General features: G+C 42.4%; 1 protein-coding gene across 1 annotated transcript in view; it reads left to right on the top strand.

Annotated features, from left to right (window-relative positions):
- Nucleotides 1-18611, top strand: part of LOC111874991 (Down syndrome cell adhesion molecule-like protein Dscam2) — a 203409-nt gene that overhangs the window by 43664 nt on the left and 141134 nt on the right. Inside the window, 3 exon segments of the mRNA XM_033755675.1 lie at nucleotides 9498-9676; nucleotides 11019-11157; nucleotides 17964-18134. Coding sequence (XP_033611566.1) covers nucleotides 9498-9676; nucleotides 11019-11157; nucleotides 17964-18134 — 489 coding nt within the window.

Here is an 18611-nt window from a genome sequence, read left to right as displayed (position 1 = left end):
AATAAACAAACACCTCAGTGAGGATAACCGCTATACCGGCCGAGATTCTAACCGAGGACCTCCAGAACACAAATCTAGATCGTTACGGCTAGAACAACGTATTCGATAATTCCTGCTTAGTATTCCCGAGGTTCCGAGTTCGAATATCGACTTGATAAATGTGACTGCCATCGGAAACTTGAAGAGCTGAAAACAAGGCTGCACTTGACTGCAAGTGGGTTGGAGACAGACTGCGAAGTTTTTAATTAAACAACAGAAAATGTCGAGACGCAATGCTTTAATAATGCAATGTCCGGACTGCAGAGGGAACACTGCGTGTGCCCCGTCTGGTTCTCACAGACCTACATTATACATCGGCTGTAGCGATGACGTCAGCCTGCTGGCGCCCACACAGGTTCCGTGTTTAGGGGAAACGCCGTGAACTACTGCCAAACGACTAATCGATTACTATCGTTACAACAATACGAGTATCTGCTGTAGTAACTCGAATGGAACTGCCGATCCCTATATCAATAAAGATATTTCTGCTTAGTTAAGCATCACGCCATGAAGACGCATGGAGAATTGGAGGTGTAGTTCCACAGGTTTGAAAACTTGGCACTGGATAGAGGTTTGTGATTCGTTTCACGCTCTTGCCCCTTTTCCGGACGGAAGTGTGGTACACATTGTATAAGAGGCTTCATAGGCCCTAGAGCCGGTGTGGAAGCCGTGTAGACCAGAAAATCATTCGTTATTTCCGGAAGTCGAAAGACGTTCATACAGGGTGGTGTATTTAAACCCATAATACATTGTAGTTTATATCCCGCAACATCAAACATAACTAGGTATACAGAGATACTGGGGTTTCGGACTTTATCCATCGTAAAAGTAAAGTAAAGTAAAGCTATCCCTGTACCAGGCCGTGGAGGCCCATAGGGTTGTGAGACGTCGAGGCTCCCACATTATCTAGACAATCCGCTCACAGATGGCGGTGAGATTAAGTAAAGCTATCCCNGATTTTAAAGCTATCCCTGTAAGAGGCCATGAAGGCCCATAGGGTTGTGAGACGTTGAGGCTCCCACATTATCTAGACAATCGGCTCAAAGATGGTGGTGAGGTTGTCAGCCTTACGCGCCGGCCGCGCTTTACTCCCCAGGAAAATTATTTAATTAATTCCTGGTACTCATTTCCGTGTTCTAAATAACTAAGAAAAAAAAACAACGTTTCGGAAACTGGCTCTGTCTCTGAAACGCTGTGTTTTTTTCTTAGTTATTTAGAATCCGGACGATGGACAAAGTCCGAAGACCCAGTATCTCTGTGTGTTATACACCTTCATCAGAACCCAAAAGTATCTACTGGAACTAGGTATATATATATAGTGAAGCACAGGGTTTCTACACGCCCCTTTCCTCTCATCTTCCTTGGCTTGGTCACCCCGATAAGATTTGACGGAGAATACGAACCATGAAGCTCCCTATTAAGTTGCATCCCCCAATCTGCTGTTCATTTCTCCCCCATAGATCCAGATATTCTGCTTAGAACCCTGTTCCCCATACACCTTCAATCTCAATGTGAGACACCAAGTTTTACACCCGTACAAAAGAGCAGGATGCCATATTTTTCGGAGGAACATATCGCTTCTGCATTCCTTGTCGAAAAATAAGTAAGCAGAAAGCTGAGCTTGTTTCTTGCTGAACTTACTTTTCGACTCTGAAGATGGAGGCGATTTGTTCCTCCGAAACATCAGACTATCTCCAAACCACACCACTCAGTATGCTGGGCTCTTCAACAGGATGCCAACTGTGGAGTGATAGATTTGATGTTGTTACAAATCCTTAGGTGTCGGTAACCCAACAAACGCAGGTGACAGATGTGTTGCCTATATAGAAGGCAGCATGAACAAATAGATTATGTGGCAGTCACACAGCGAGTCAAGTAAATTATTTATTACTGCTGGTTGGTGCTGATGAAGTGGCCACTCGGTATGCTTGCGTGTTTCTGCTTATTTAATCTTGTGAGAGCTTCTAATGGAATAATCCAATTAATTTTCGTCAAAATGTTGTCACACTGGACTCGACAACTGTGGAACGTGAAATAGTGGCTTTCAGCATCGAATGATTTGCAGAGAATTTGGAAGGAAACGTTCTTGGTCTGACTGAGGTACTCTTCCGGAATTTCCTATGAGCGACTGAGGAAAACTACGATAGACTTTAGGGTAGCCGGTGTCCAGATCGTGATTCGAACCCGGCATATTCTGAATACAGTTCTAGAGTGTTACCGCTACAGTAACCCGCTCTCGGTCACTAGAATGTGGAGGAATAACAAATGTGTTTTTAAATTGCTTGTTTAACGACGTTGCCAGTATTGTCGCTATTTAGGGGCGTGTGGCTATAGACGGGGTATGGATTGGATATTGGATTTATTGACACCATTCGGAACTACAAGTAATTAAAGCGATAATATCCACATTTTACAAATCACCCCCGCCCCCGCTAAGCCTTTTCCAGCCTGCTGTGTCTTAACCAGTCGTTCCCTGGCAGCGGCTTCCAACAGTGGAGATTTTTCAGCTTCTCGCGCTCAGATTATCAGCCACACGTGCAGAACTCTTGTAAATTCCCTGAACTCGACTATAGCGCAATCTCTTCTTAGTTTCCCTTGCAGAGCTGTACTGAAGTGCTAACCCTCAACTATCTCAATTATCCTGAGTTTGCCCGGGGTCCTCGTTATATGGTCTCGGACCGGACCCAACAGAAAACACCATTCTCATAATTCTCTCTATCCCTCTATTGTAGACGTGTTTACCTATCCTTTACCTAGAAACGGCCGTGTGTAGATTCTTCTGTTTCATAGCAACAGCTGTACTCGTTACAGGATCGATGACAGGATTGTCAGTGAATATGGAGCACTTGGTGAAGGACGGGAAGGGGAAGTGCTAATGCAACTTTGTCCAGACAAATCCCATGTGATCTGCCCTGAGATCGAGCCAAAGCCCTCGCGGTTGGGAAAATAATGTGAATCACAGACACACAGAAAATTAATTATTGATATCAGGTTCGTTCTTGTGTTGTACGATGTCGATGTGGGCGATATTGCTCATCTTTCGGAGGCACATGCTGCTTCCATCTTCGAGGTTGAATTAAGTAAGGTATGTAAGTTTATGCCTGCTACCGTTCAGTCCAGAACCTTTTGTCTTCTCGTCTGCTGTCCAAAAACATAAAAATTAGAAGATACAAAACTGAAATTTTGCCTGTGGTTCTGTATGGGTGTGAAACTTGGTCTCTGACATTAAGGGAGAAACATAGACTGATGGTGTTTGAGAACAGAGCGTTGAGGAGAATAGTTGGACCGAAGAGAGATGATGTGACAGGAGATTGGAGAAAACTGCATAATGAGGAGCTTCATAACTTGTACTCTTCTCCAAGTATAATTAGAATGATCAAGTCAAGGAGGATGAAGTGGGCAGGGCATGTAGCACGAATGGGGAGACGAGGAATTCATATAGGATATTGGCGGGAAAGTCAGAAGGAAAGAGACCACTGGGAAGACCAAGGCGTAGTTGGGTGGACAATATTAAAATGAATCTTAGAGAGATAGGATGTAATGGTATTGATTGGATTGATGTGGCTCAGGCTAGGGACCAGTGGAGGGCTCTTGTGAACACGGTAATGAACCTTCGGGTTCCATAAAATGCTGGGAAATTCTTGAGTAGCTGCAGAATTGGCGGCTTCTCAGGAAGGGCTCAGCTCCATGAGTAAGTAAGTAATGTGAGTTTATGCCGATCACAGTGGCTACTCGGTCTATGGCAAGAACTATCTTCGCTCGCTGGAACTTTGAGATCGTGGGTTCGGATTCCACTCGAGGCATGGATGTCAGTGCGTTTATGCTGTGTTGTCTTGTGCGGTATACACAGAAACGCATCTACGTTATACCCTGAAGATGGAACCGATATGTTTCTCCGAAACATCAGGCTGTCTCCCATCTACACGGCGTTACAACCCAAAAGCTCGTACTCTTTTTATAGTCATTGCCGTGAGAACGTTCAATCCAACTAAAATGTGTCATGGTTTTCGTCAGTTACTCTACGGATATGCCCGGATTGTACCTTAGTTTAGGCCATGGCCGCTTTCTTCTCCGTGTTTCCATTTCGTTGTTTTTTATTAGTATTATTATTATTATCATTATTCTGTTATTCGACGCTCCATAATCCGAATTATGATAGAAAAAAGGTAAAGCTACTCCTGTAATAGACCTTTGTGGCCCATAGGGTTGTGAGACATCGATGCTTCCACATTTTCTCTAGAAAATCGGCTCACAGATGGCGATGAGGTTCTCAGCCTTACGTTCCAGCCGCCCTTTACCCCCCAGGAGGATTCCCGGTACTCATTCCTGTTAGAGGCTGAATCGACCCCACGGACATAGTGCGGCTGGAAGGGTTAGGTCAATTGAAAATTCTAATGACCTCATCGGGAATCGAACCCGCAACCTTCCGCTTGTAGCATAGTGGTCTCAACCTACGCTACTGCGGCCCTAATTACTGGTAGAGTCTTTAAACGAACCGCTAAAATAAATAGAGTGTGTGTGTGTGTGTGTGTAAGTTATGCGTTTTCTTGCGTTCTGTTTCTGCCTTCGCGCGTGTGTGCGTGCGTCACGCAGTACGCAACGCAGTGGATCAATACCTGGCCACGCCCTGTGTCCGTTCTTGTGTGTTTTAACGACATTGCTTTCAGCTTGAATGCGCAAGGTAATCAACTGTCAACAAAACTGGACCGATTTGCCCGCAATGCACGTACCTCGCTGTCAGGAGCTGTCAGGAGGATCAAACAGTGCACTCAGAATATTATTTTTAGTGTATGGATTTTAAGATTGCTCCAATTCGCTTGCTTTCTAAGAGTTCCTTGCACCGCCCAAAAGTAAAGAAGTTAATAGAGAGAGAACAGTGGGCGAGTACGAACCCCTGACCTTCCGACTGCTACACGCACATTCTGTATCTAGTTTACAGTAAACAAGGATTTAGCATACAAGAAAATAATAAACTGTTCAGATGTAACAGAGTTAAAAATATTAAATAATAATAATAAAGAAGCTGTCCCTGTAACAGGCCTTGGAGGCCCATAGGGCTGTGAGACGTCGAGGTTCCCACATTTTCTAGACAATCGTCTCATAGATGGCGGTGAAGTTGTCAGCCTTACGCGCGAGCCGTCCCTTTACCCCCAGGAAGATTCCTAATACTCATTTCTGTTAGAGGCTGAGTCGACCCCAGGGTCATAGTACGGCTGGAAGGATTAGTTCAATTGAAAATTCTAATCACCTCATCAGGAATTGAACCCGCCACCTTCTGGCCGGCGCATAAGGCTGACAACTTCACCGCCATCTATGAACGATTGTCTAGAAAATGTGGGAGCCTCGACGTCTCACAACCTTACGGGCCTTCACGGCTGTTACAGGGATAGCTTTACCTTAATATTGGATAATTTTAATCCAAATTTAGATGTGAGTGGAAAAATATAAAAGTACTCATAAAAAGATGTAAAGTTGTCCCTGTGCTTAACTAAGCACTATGTCTTGAAGGCATATAAGGGAGTGGTTGTATAGCTCCACCATTCTTGGTCTTGGCACTAGAAGGAGGTGAGTGGACAGCTTCACGCCCCTGCCGATTTATCCTAGGGGAAACAGACTCCCGGTACCCATGGGAAAGGCTGGATGGGCTCCAGAAACGCGTTGGACATCACAGCCCTAGAAGACGGTTAATTGAGGTGGAATAAACATTGGTCACCACTGCGCAGGGCGCAGCAGTTTCGAGTTCACCTGAGTATGCACAGGGCCAGACGGGCCACAACCACTCACTCACTTTGTGTTGATTTTGGAAAGTGGGCAGATTTTGGTGTGGGGAAGTTTTCGTCTGATTTTACGCTTGGTAAGATAAGGTAAAGGCATGTACTGTCTTCGCTCGCTTGGAAAACGGGATCGTGGGTTCGAATCCCACTCAGGGCATGGATGTTTAGTTTGTGTGTGTGCGTTTTTCTGTGTTTGTGTACATGTAGAGGCCTTGCGACGAGCTGATCACCCGCCCAAGGAGTCCTACCGAATGTGTAAGATGTAGAAAAACCGAAGTCAACGGAGAAGTTCGTGGAGGTAGGCCTAGGCCCACTGAGGCTGCAGTGCCAAAGGGAAAATAAGATAAGGTAAAATTGTCCCTGTGTATAATCAGCATCACGCATTAAATTCATATGGGAGAATGGAGGTATAACTCCAAGTATTCTTAACCTCAGCGCTAGATGTAGGTGAGTGACGAGTGCTGAGCATAGCGGTAACGTTTTTACTTGTATTTGGGAGATTCTGGGTCCGAAGGTCCGTCAGGACACAAATTATGGTAAGTTTTTTTTATTTCTGTTCAGTAGTTTCGTACAAGATCCTCCATAGTATTTTGAAGAGTCTGTGACCGCTTCATTCGAAATCCTTCATCCGTCACGCCGTATGCTACTGACAACGTCACAAAATAACCCCCACACAAGTGCGAACGATCCTTTCTGCCCCAACAGTTGATGCTCACTACGTCACTCTCATTTTGAGTTTATACGGCCCTCGAAGTGAGCAGCGTTGAACTGTTCAGTAAAATCTTGTTCTACTTGAGGGAGGACGCATTTTCAAGTAGTTCTTGTGCAGGAGCTGTTTGCGCCCTCAGGTCATTTGTTACGGGAGAAAGAGGGGTGGCTGTCACATAGAGTGTTTACCAGAAAACATTTCAGCAGTCAGTAAAACCCTTCATTATGTACTTGTATCTCTGAGGGTAGGTAGGGTTTGAGGGTCTCACACCGATGGTTATGAAGTGTTTTATCTTCAGGGATATAACACTGTGTAGTGTTGTTTGTTTCATGCTAGCCTCTTGCTTGGCTTATTGTTCTACCATGAAGATGGAGACGACTTATTCCTCCGAAGCTTTTGTTGACGTTCAACAAACTGCACTGCGTTATATCTCAGATAGAACTCGTCATCTTCAAGGGTACGTCATACCATGAGTAGGCAACCTTAACAGAAGAAATGCCCTAGAATGTAGTGAGGTCTCCATTTTGGTGATTTTGGTTCCCTATGTTGAAATTAGAATTTAGTACCTTTCTGATGATGACATAATGATCTACGTCATTATCTGATGATGAGTAGTCTCAGAGATGTTCTAGACCAGGGGTGGGCAGAGTTTAGAGCCAAAGGACAGAATTAGGAATTGCAAATGTTCTGCTGGGCCGGTAACGGGTCGAAGCAATATTTTCAAAAAATTTTTATAAGCAGAATAAATGTTTACTGATTCAGACATTATCGGAAATACACTTCTTATGTTCCCGTGGGGGGGAAAAATATTTTACTGTATTTATTGGGAAACCGTAAAAAAATGTTAATACTACTCCGTGTCTTTAGTCCGCAAGTGAACTATACCGGCCGAGCGACTGCCGCTTGTCGGCGAAGTTAGTGCCAACTTTAGCGGATAGAGGGTGTCGCATGGTCAGCGCAACGGATCCCCACGGCCGTTAATTTCGGTTTTCTAAACCGTAGCCGCTGTTTCCTTGAAATAGCTCCTCAGTTATCCTCACGAGAACGAGTGGACCCCATTCCAGACGCACTACTTCTCAGAAAATCTGGTGGCGCCGGGAATCGAGCCCGGACCTCTGAATCTGTAGCCAGGAACTCTGACCACTAGACCACACAGGTGGTCCAAAATGTTAATATAAATTGAAAATAATATCATAGACAAATTTTGCGAGCCAGTTCCCATCCACGGACAGTAGTTTTCTAACCCAGGTTTAGGCAGACTTATACTGTGAAATTATGAAGGCTTAATCTCCTAAGTGGCTACCATTCAAGAGATTTCTGTACATATTTCTCATCTCTCTGCTCAGAGCTACGTGTTCATCCTTTGTCAACCTCGATTTGTCTGCCCTCTAAGTTGGAGGTGCATAAAACACAAAGTTTGGCATGCACATTGAGAAATGTACAGTTCTGAACAATTTTGGTGATGTTGTAATGAGAAGTCTAAAAAATACACCTAGTAGCTCTTGCCATGTCTGTCTGTCTGTCTGTCTCTCTGTATATAACAACTTGAGAATCACAGAATGGATTTTAAATGAAATTTTATAAAATGGGGAGTTTTACTGAAATTTATTTATTCATTTTTTTTCCTCGGCACTACAGCCCCTGTGGGCCTAGGCCTAGCTCCATGAACTTCTCTGTTCACTTCGGTTTTTCTAGATATTACACATTCGGTGGGACTCTGGGCTGGTGATCAGCTCATCTTTACACAGACACAGAAAAGTGCGCACACACAAACTAAACATCCATGCCCTGAGTGGGATTCGAACCCATGATCCCGATTTCCAAGCGAGCGAATACAGTACATGCCTTAGACTTCTCGGCTACCGTGACCGGCGAAATTTATTTTACATATTCATATTTTGGTCAGAATCGGTCAACAGTAACAATTACTCGTACTTTACATGAAGATCTGTATGCATTTCTGTGCTAATCTTGAGTGTACCTCACCGATTATTTATTGGAGAGGAAAAGGTTTTGAACAAACGGTGTAGAGACCCTAAAGTGCACGTGTATGAGCAGTTCGTTTATTATTATTACTATACTGCAATTGGGTGTTCACCCGTGGCGGTAGATCTTACACTGATACAGACAAGGAAAGACTATAACATAAAGGGAACAGTACAAAACAAAGTACACACAATAAACAAGGTACACACAGTGCAAATCCAAACATATAAAGTCACACAAGGGCACGTGCTTGTGTTCAATTCACTACACTCGAATAAGAGCACTTCACATTACTTCACTTGTCTCCATTCAAATTGTAACTGCTCCCCTGACCCCCTTTCTAAAAGTGTTTAATTTACAGAGGAAAGACGCTAGTGTGCCTGCAGGTCAACTGTTACATATTTTTTTGTCCTATTTACAATGGAATATTTGCGAACACCTGTTCTTTGTTTCCTACTCCTTACTTTCCAACTATGATTGTTCCATTTGTCTTACAGCTTTCTGTGTGATTAAACAAAAGAAAGCAGATGTGTCAGTCCTAACATTATTTGGCACTTCCAAAAGTTGTCATCACAAAATGAATTTGTAGATTTGCTGCCATGGATACCCTACTCAACTTCGGTCTACCAACAACAGCCTCTGTCATCATCTGTCATCATTTTCTTGGAACATGCTTAATCACCTGATCTTCTTGAAATCTGTATTTTGAGACCATCTTGCTGTCTCTGTCTGTCCCCCATAATTTTTTGCATTTTCTGTAAAGTCCATTTTGTATCATAGGAAAGTAGGTGATTAGTTCTTCCCAGAACTTCTTGCTTTATAGCTGGATGTTATGATTGGATTGTAAACACATGGAGTCCTTCGCGTGGCTGCGATGCAATGAAACTTGCAGTTGAGTTGTTTTATTGTTGGATATGAAATCTGCGCCCGATGTTTCTGTGTAGATTACAGATGAACTAAGGCTAAGACAGGATTTCTTACTGTTTCAGCTATTGCTGAGGATGACACAGCCGGTCCTGTATACATCCGGGAGCCTCCAAACAGGGTGGATTTCTCCAACACGACTGGGGCAGTAGTAGAGTGCTCAGCGCGTGGCAACCCTGTGCCAGAGATCATCTGGGTTCGATCTGACGGTACTGCGGTAGGAGACGTGCCAGGACTCAGACAGGTATGTAATGAATTGTCTAGGTCAGAATTAGGGTGGCAAAGAATTCAAATATATATGCTGTAATGTGTCTATAACAAGTAGCCAGAATCATTTAATCATCATATTGTTCTTGAATTAATGATTACAGTTTTAGCAAATGTTTGAAGCAGTCACAGGCAGACTTTGTTCTGCTTTCGTACAAAATATAACAAGTGACCATGGGTGCTAGGGCAGGAGGAGGATGGAATCTGCTTCCCTCTCCAAGACTTTTGAAAAAAAAAATCAAAATTGAAAAGGGATGGAAATTACCAAGTATTAATAACAAAAATAAAAATTATTTAAGGAATATATTTTTCTGAATACCCTGGCGCAGTTGGTAAAATTAGTCTTAAGTGGACCAAAATATCTGGCTGCTCCCCCTCAGAAAAAACTGACTGGCCTCTTGAAAAGAATTCTGGCGGTTTCTGTGTGAGTCTTACAGCCTCCTGCTTCAGTTCATCTCGTACCTCCCATATTCATCTCTTTAATCATTGATATAAACCGATTCATGTCTTTTTTGACATTACATAACCTCAGTTTTTAAACTGAATTAATCATATGAACTTGGTTACCATGGTGACAGTGGCTTCATATAATGGTGCTCCTTTTGCTGCTCCATGTAGTGTACAGCATGGCAAGGTGTGCACTCTCCTGCCATCTTCTGAATCAAAATTAAATTAAATGAAACACAAGTATGTAGCTCTGTTTACCATGGTGACAACAGATTCAGGAATACATCCTTTCAAGCAAAGTTAAAAAGAAAGTATATAAGTTGTTGAGATATTGCATTTACATGATATCACTAGATCCTCACTTCTGTGAAACAGTTTTTTATGCTTTAAAAAGTCAGTACTTCAATAAGAAGTACATCTTGAAAAGGGAGAAGAAATATGGTTATTATTATTATGGTTTATTTCCACATCATGCATGAGAGGAACACGTATATGGGAGGCCATGTGTATCAGACTGTTCTATGGTATGATTTACAAATTTCAGAATAGAATGTTGAAGATTAGTGTTACTGAATTATTGTAATATATTAATAATATGAAGAATCTAAGTTATTGAAAGGAAGCTGTATCAAAATTTAATGTTAAGTTGTAATTAATATTATTAACGTGTTTATCAGAGTTACCTGGAAGAGCTAGGCTCATTGACATAGCTAAGGTACAAAGAACGCATGTGGACACTGTGTAAAGCTTTCCAGTATTGTCTGTATTCTTAATCAGTGTACTAAAATTTCAATAGTATCCCAGTACCTATAGCTGCATGGAAATTTTGTTAATGTACAAATAATTTATTTTTTGTTTTCACTGTGTTTCAGGTTTTACCAAATGGAAATCTGGTATTTCCCCCTTTCCGAGCAGAAGACTACCGCCAAGAAGTTCATGCACAAGTTTATGTATGTCTAGCGAGGAATTCTGTTGGAACAATTCACTCCAGAGATGTCAACGTGAGAGCTGGTGAGGGTTAGACCATTCTTATTTGAGGACCTGAGATGCATCGTTTGCTATCTGCATAGCTAGTCTCTCTGTTCATCTCTCACAGCAACGTCACACTTAATTTCTGATTGGACGAATCAGTCTCTTAACATTAGACGACACAGTCCTGAAAATGAAGTGACACATCGACGCACGGTTTTTCTTTTTCTCAAGTGTGCAGTTTTACAAGAGAATTATTTGCTCCCCTAATCAGGTTGGTCCAATCTGTAATCAAGGCCACTCTATCCAATGGGTAAAATGGTCGACTGCCCCACGCCCCCCTGACCTTAGGAGCCCTTACTGCTCAAGTATCACTGTGATTTGCTTAAACTTTAGCAAATTATTTCTGAGTATCTCAGGAAAATATTTGTAGACATTTTAGTCTGTGTTCACCTCCAATAAAAATTATGTTTTCAGTCTTTTCCTGTCATTTTAATTTTTGCTAGTAAAAAATAGATTCTTATGCTCTTACTCAATTGTAAGGTAAAAGGTAAAATTGACCCTGTACTCAACGAATTAAGCACTGTGCCATGAAGGCATATGGAGGAGTGGATGTATAGATCCATAATTTCTTAACCTCATCTCTAGCTCTAGGTGAGTGGTGAGTTTCACGCCCTGGCCGCTTTACCCCTGTGGAAAGAATCTCTGGTACCCATTGGATACAAGGTTGGATGAACCCCAGAGCCGGTCTGAAGAATTTGGAGAAGAGAGAATTCTTTACCCTACTGGGACTCGAACTTTAACCCCTCAGTCATCTAGCCCGTAGCCAATCGCTATACTGACTATGCTACCTCAGCTCCTATTAAATTGCAAGGTCTTTTCTTTAAAAGAAGAAGAACAAAGAAAAGGTAAATGTGAGGGGGGACATACTTTTCCCAGGGGCCACCACTGTGTTAAGCTGGTGCTGCCCCTAATCTGTAAGTTCATTTCACAGTAGGGCTGGCAAAGAAACTCACTGTGTGTAGGTCAGTGACTGCTCATGGCAGCGTGAGTTAGGTTGCACATAGTCTGTTCTCAGACTGAAGTTTTGAAACCTTTTCAGATTGTGAATGTTTGAACTGATCTCTGATCTAAGGAAGCCAGCCACTACTGTAAATTGTATGTAGGAACCTGTACAGTAATTTTGACCAAGATTCAGATCTGCTGTGATGTCAGTAAGAAGAAGAATATGTTAGATATATCAGTGACTGTTTCTGTTATGGATGGACTGGGAATTGCTGTGTATCTATCTTGCTTACGTATACTTAACAATCCGTTTCTTTTCTTAAATCATGTTTGCCAGTACTCTTGTGCTTGGTTTTAGTCTTAGGGTCAAAATATAAATGCATTGGCAGATATGTCACTTTTGGCAAGTTTGCTACTATGCATCAGTTCTTGCTGGCACGTGTACTGGCAAAGAAAGCACAGCCCTATAATAAGGGCTCAAACATATGCTTTATTTTGAAAGCCTAAATTTGTTTCATTGTGTTGAAATTGCCCTTAATGAAATGAGTACTCCTTTAGTTGCTTAATGACACTGTTTCGGTTACAGAGGTTATATGCAGTGATGTATATTGGGAAGGTGCTAATGACTGGTGATTTAGGTAACAGGTTTAAAGCAGGTTACACTGCCTCTCTTGAGGATCTCCCTTGGCATGTGTCTAGCTAGACTGATTGCAGCCTTGATGCCACGCAGCCTGGTAGAATGCTTTTTTTTTATTGCTAGTGGGGCGGCACTAAGTCCCTTGTACTGTGGCCACTTCTGGCCTATTGTACCAGCCCCAGACAATAGGTGAGGGTGATTGTGGAACAATTGGTGGAATGAAGATTGGCAGAGGAAACCGAGTACTCGGAGAAAACCTGCCCCAGCGCAACTTTGTCCACCACAAATCCCACTTGACCAGACCCGGGATCGAACCCGGGCCATCGCGGTGGGAAGCCAGCTACTAACTGCTTGAGCTGTGGCGTGACCTTTGGTAGAATGTTACAAATGTTTCAGATGAACTTGCTTCCCCCATCTTTGCGGTATGAGGTATAGCACCCTGAAGCTGGAGGCAGAAGGTTTTTCTGTAACTTTTGTACCAGACTACATGGTGTCACATTCAAGAAGACAGTAATTTTCAATGGTATGGGATAGCCCAGTGAATATAGTGACTGGCTATGGGCTGGACAACTAATGGTTTGGAGTTTAAGTCTCTGGAAGGACAATAATTTTCCCTTCTCCATGTGGTCCGGATTGGCTCTGGGGCCCACCCAGCCTCCTAGCCAATGGGCACCAGGACTCTTTCCCCGGGGGTAAAGCGGCAGGGGTGCGAGGCAGACCACTGACCTCCAACTATACATCTACTCGCCCATGTGTCTTCATGGCATAGTGCTTAATTAGTTAAGCACAGGGACAAATTTACCTTTTACTTTTACTCTGGTTTACAGCTCACTCAACTGGACCAGCTTACTGCTTAATTTCTGTAGGTCTGTATTCCCCCATAGCAAATAAGTTTACACATGTATTCAAGTATCTGAAAGCCCGAAAATGACATGTATGTGCTGAAACATTTTGCCCATTCTGTAGAAACTGGTGACAGAATATACAGCATATGACTGAAAATGTACATATTTCTGTCAGTTCCACAAAACATGATACAGAAATATACAACAAGGAACAGAGTATCATTTTAAACACTGTGGAGAAACGTAATTTTCAAATTACTATCATCACCAGTATTACCACCACCATTGTCATCATTATATCCTGCCAGGAATCAGTGTAATTTTGCGTCAGTCGTCGTATGAACTGTGCTGTTGTATTTCACAGAGAGAACTATGTCCCTCAGGCGTTTGCAGGGCTGCAGCCCAGACTGCCCGATGCCACTCTGGCATTTATTTTAAATACACTGATGTGAAACATAAAATTCTTATAGCTTATTAAATTTCCNACCTCGTCACCACCTGCCTTACATGTTTCGGCTCACCACGGAGCCAGAATGAAAGACCTTAAATCTTATAGCTTATTAAATTTCTGAAGCATCAACTTCTCTAAGCTTCTGTATGTGCTTTTTGAGCTGTTTGTCACTCACTTCAAGATTTAAAAGTGTAAAGCTCTATTTACGCAAGCAGAATAACTTCATATCTTAATTTATATCAATTTTTCAACCTGAACTGTGTGCTGGAGTGCCCTGGCACTTCTAGTTCTAGGATATAAGAACATAGAATTTAGAAATAAATTGCAAGGGACATAAGATCAGACGTAATTAATAATGACAGTTTCATCTCAGTTCCTATACAGTAAAATCTTACAAGTAAATTACGAGTAGCACATATATTGGTAAAAAGAATCTACATATTACATGCTTATGAGATTGTCACTCCATAGACATGTTTAACTATAGGTTCCCAATCTGAGGTTGTAACTTAAATCAGGGCCATGTAGGGCTGCAATAAAATCACAGAGGGGGATCAGAAATATTTATTATTTTATTAATTCTGACAAGAACTAGTTAGGTAAAGCTTCATTGGCTGGCCACATTTGGAGTTATGACAAAGAAAGATTGGGAATCACTCTTCACATGAATATTTTAAGCCATATTATGGGCATTACAAAATGTATGTGTCTCTGTTTGAATTTCCTGTTGTTTTGTATAAATGTTACCTGTTTTGAGTTGACTTTCCAGCTAGTTAACTGTCACCATGGAATAAGGATGTGTGAGTCATTTTCTTGAGCTTCTGTGTTTGATATTTCATCATCTTCCTAGCACAATGCTTCAGTCTTCTGAGAGTCATAAATTGCTTGATGGAGGTGAGTGGTCATCTTCAGGATCCAGACATTTTACTCTTGGGGAAAGAATCCCTGGTACGCATTAGACAGGAGGGTGGATAGGTTCCAGAGTCAGTCCAGAAGCAATGGTGGTGTTGCCCCTTACCAGGAATGAAACACTGATTGTACTTGTCATCCAGGCCATAGGATAGTCACGATGTTGAGTGATTGCTGCTGCCATCTTTGTAATATATTTTTATATGAATCGTGGACATCATTAGAAAGAAGAGTAATAAATTACTGCCTGTCAGCAGATGTATTGGTTGCCGAGGCCCAATGAATAACCTGCTCGAAATCTGCATTGAGTCTTCAGCAGTCTTGCAGTAAGGTACAGAGATGTTAAAACTTCGAAGAAACTCATCGTTTAAGACTGAAGACAGAGTGCATTGATGTGAATCTTCAGATCCCAGGTGTCCAGAAAGGTTTTACTCTTTCATTCAATTCTGTCAAAACAAAAATTACCCATTATTTTGGATGAGCTTCATGCACCTCTAATCAGGACAGTGGAATCCGATATCCGTGTGACATTAGATATCTTTTATCATGTTCCAGAATTTGATTGACTCCTTGGCAGGGATTTTATAATCCTTTTGTCACATATTCTCAAGTAATGAGTTCCTGAAGTGGCTTAAGGAATTGTATGAGTGACTCCATCTACGCAAGTCCTCTGAAATAAGCTAAGAGCATCTGCAACTGACAGTGTTATCGGAGAATTAGGTACAGATGACAGAAATATAAGCCTTCTGTAAAGTCACAACTTCTGATAATATCACATCACAGACATTGCTCATTTACTAGGCACTTTAGACGAAATCTGTGAGCTGATTCTGATGATGCTCACGGTTGTTACTTTACTTTGTATAAAACCGGTGAACACATCTTGATCACAGTCCAACTTTGTCAGGCAGCCTCTGGCATGAGAACCATTCCCGTCACTGTTGCCTCCTCACATGAAGAACTGATATCGCTGGTGTTTTCCTTCTTCAACCCTGAATACGGGTAGGTCTGTTGTATCAAGGGGCTACGTATGTCTCTCATGGCAACTCCCCTTTTCTCTGATTGGCTGGAAGGACAAATTTCTCCTGCTTAGCCTTCTAGTTCATTTCTTTTGAGCCCTTCCAATACAAGAAGTGGTTAAGCCTCTACAGCAGTGCCATCTGTGTTCACTTCCAGCACCCTGTGTTTGTTGGTGTCTCAGTACTCTTGTGATTGGTTGCAGTGGTGCAGCAGTTCTATGACACGGACGTGAACAAGGAGTACAGTATCCGTGGTAATTCAGCTGTTCTGAAGTGCCAGGTGCCGTCATTTGTAGCAGACTTTGTTAATGTTGTTTCGTGGCACACCGACCAAGGAGACAATTTCTATCCTTCAGCGTCTGACTACGGTAATTCGTAAATAAGGCACGAACCCCCCCTCCCCCCCCCCTGCCCGATGTAACATGTGTCTGTATTACAGTTGTACTGCAGTTTTACCAGACTGAGGTGAACAATGAGTATGTGATACGTGGAAACTCCGCAGTCCTCAAGTGCAGTATTCCGTCTTTTGTCGCTGATTTTGTGAGCGTCATGTCGTGGCAAGATGATAGAGGCAACATGTATGCGGGGACTGATGCCTCCTCTAATCAGGGTAATGTGATCCCCTGATATTTCTTTCTTTCAGTTTCAGCAGAATGTTTCAGCCGTCATGTGTCACATGTGGACGTAGGTCAGAGCAAATTGGTAAGGTGAAAGTTTCATCAGCTGATGTACACATGTGTATGTTGCAATAGAAATTCCCTTCCACCATGTGGGATGTGAGGGTCTTGTGGCAGTGGATATGGAGGTTACTGTTTTATGGGATGTGATACTGTTTAGTCTCGTAGGATGCTACAAACGTTTCGGAGGAACCTGCATTGTCAGTCTTCAAGGCGGAAGAGTTAACTGTCTGGGAGAACAAGAGTATTGATGTAGGTAATTAAAGGAAGGAGAAGTGGGACACAGTGGACCCTAAAAGGGTTGGGAACAAACGTTGCCCTGCATGCAGTAATGTTTTGCAGTGGATTGACCTTTCCCATGCAGATGTAAACAGTTACGGCGATTTAAGGTTACATAAACCGTGGATGGTGATTATTGCTTATCACTTAAAGTAGAATTAACAATGAGAAAAGGCAATTTAAGAGTTTCATGAAGACATATAATGTAAATTTATAGTGGAATATTGTATCATTTTGTGAGCACAGAATTCTTGATCATTTATCTCACTAAGTTGGCCATACTGTGTTCTGAAATATGACCTGGTTAGAATAGCTCGTAGTGATGAACATTCACTGAAAGCTTCCTCCAAATGGAAGTTTTTTTTTTACTGACTCTGAAACTTTCACCTGAGCCAATTATTCTGGTACGTCCTGATGCAGCATTGATTCTCTCTCGTGTTGGTAATTGGTGCTCTCACACTTCTTCAGTTGTTAACCAGTACTATGAAGCAGAAGTGGTCTCGGAATATGTGATTCGAGGGAATACAGCTGTCCTCAAGTGTAACATTCCATCATTTGTGGCTGACTTTGTGAAAGTGGAATCATGGGTTGGCAGCGAGGGAACTGTTTACCTACCATCAGCTGATTATGGTAAAGTAACAACCCTGAATCCCACGCTGATGTCTTTGCAGGTCTTTCATGAATTCTCCTTTTTCTTTGCAGGAAAGATATGTGACTGATGTTTCAATATTCTTGTTATGTACGAGTCTTTCAGTGTGTATAGAGACTGTTTGTTTCACAGTTGTCAATCAGTTTTATGAAGCAGAGATTCTGACAGAATACGTAATTCGTGGCAACACTGCTGTGCTAAAATGCAGCATCCCCTCATTTGTGGCTGACTTTGTTCAAGTTGAAGCATGGATAGCCGAGGACGGTGAGACGCATGTGCCATCTTCTGAGAACTATGGTATGCTCAAGCACCACTATCACAAAGTTGTGTTCCTGCCTTATTTTATTCTCTTTATGTTTTTGACATTGTGTTTCCAGTGGTAGCTCAGTTCTATGTTACGGAAGCCGAGAATGAATATGTTATCCGTGGCAACAGTGCAGTGATGAAATGCAAGATTCCAAGTTTTGTGGCAGATTTCGTCTCGGTTGAGTCGTGGGTTGCAGATGACGGACAAACCCTTACTTACTCCACAACGTCTGATAATTACGGTAATGGTCAATGCTGTAACTGATATTGGAGATACTGCAATTCCTTTCAGTTGTGTCGCAGTCATATGAAGCGGAAGCCGACAATGAGTATGTGATCCGTGGAAACAGCGCCGTGATGAAATGTGAGGTACCGAGCTTCGTGGCCGACTTTGTAGTAGTGGAGATGTGGCTGGACAGTGCAGGCAACACGTATCTTCCCGGCTCTGACTACGGTAATGAATGTGGATGTTACTTGGGTTCTCTCCGCAGCTCCCCCCCCTCCCAAGTTACTTTGCCAGTTCTTGTACAAAAGAACAATAACTTACACTTGTGATTCTACAGTGGTGCAGCAGTTCTACCAGAGCCGAGTCAGTGATGAGTTTGTTCTCCGTGGCAACACAGCAGTTGTCAAGTGTTTGATTCCGAGCTTCGTGGCAGATTTTGTGCAAGTTATTGAATGGGTCACAGATGGTAGCTCATTGTCTGCTTCTTCTGCAT

This window comes from Cryptotermes secundus, unplaced genomic scaffold (assembly GCF_002891405.2).
Source record: "Cryptotermes secundus unplaced genomic scaffold, Csec_1.0 scaffold868, whole genome shotgun sequence".
NCBI classification, from domain to species: Eukaryota; Metazoa; Arthropoda; class Insecta; order Blattodea; family Kalotermitidae; genus Cryptotermes; species Cryptotermes secundus.
Note: the sequence above shows the minus strand (reverse complement) of the source record. Positions and strands in the feature narration are given on the sequence as shown.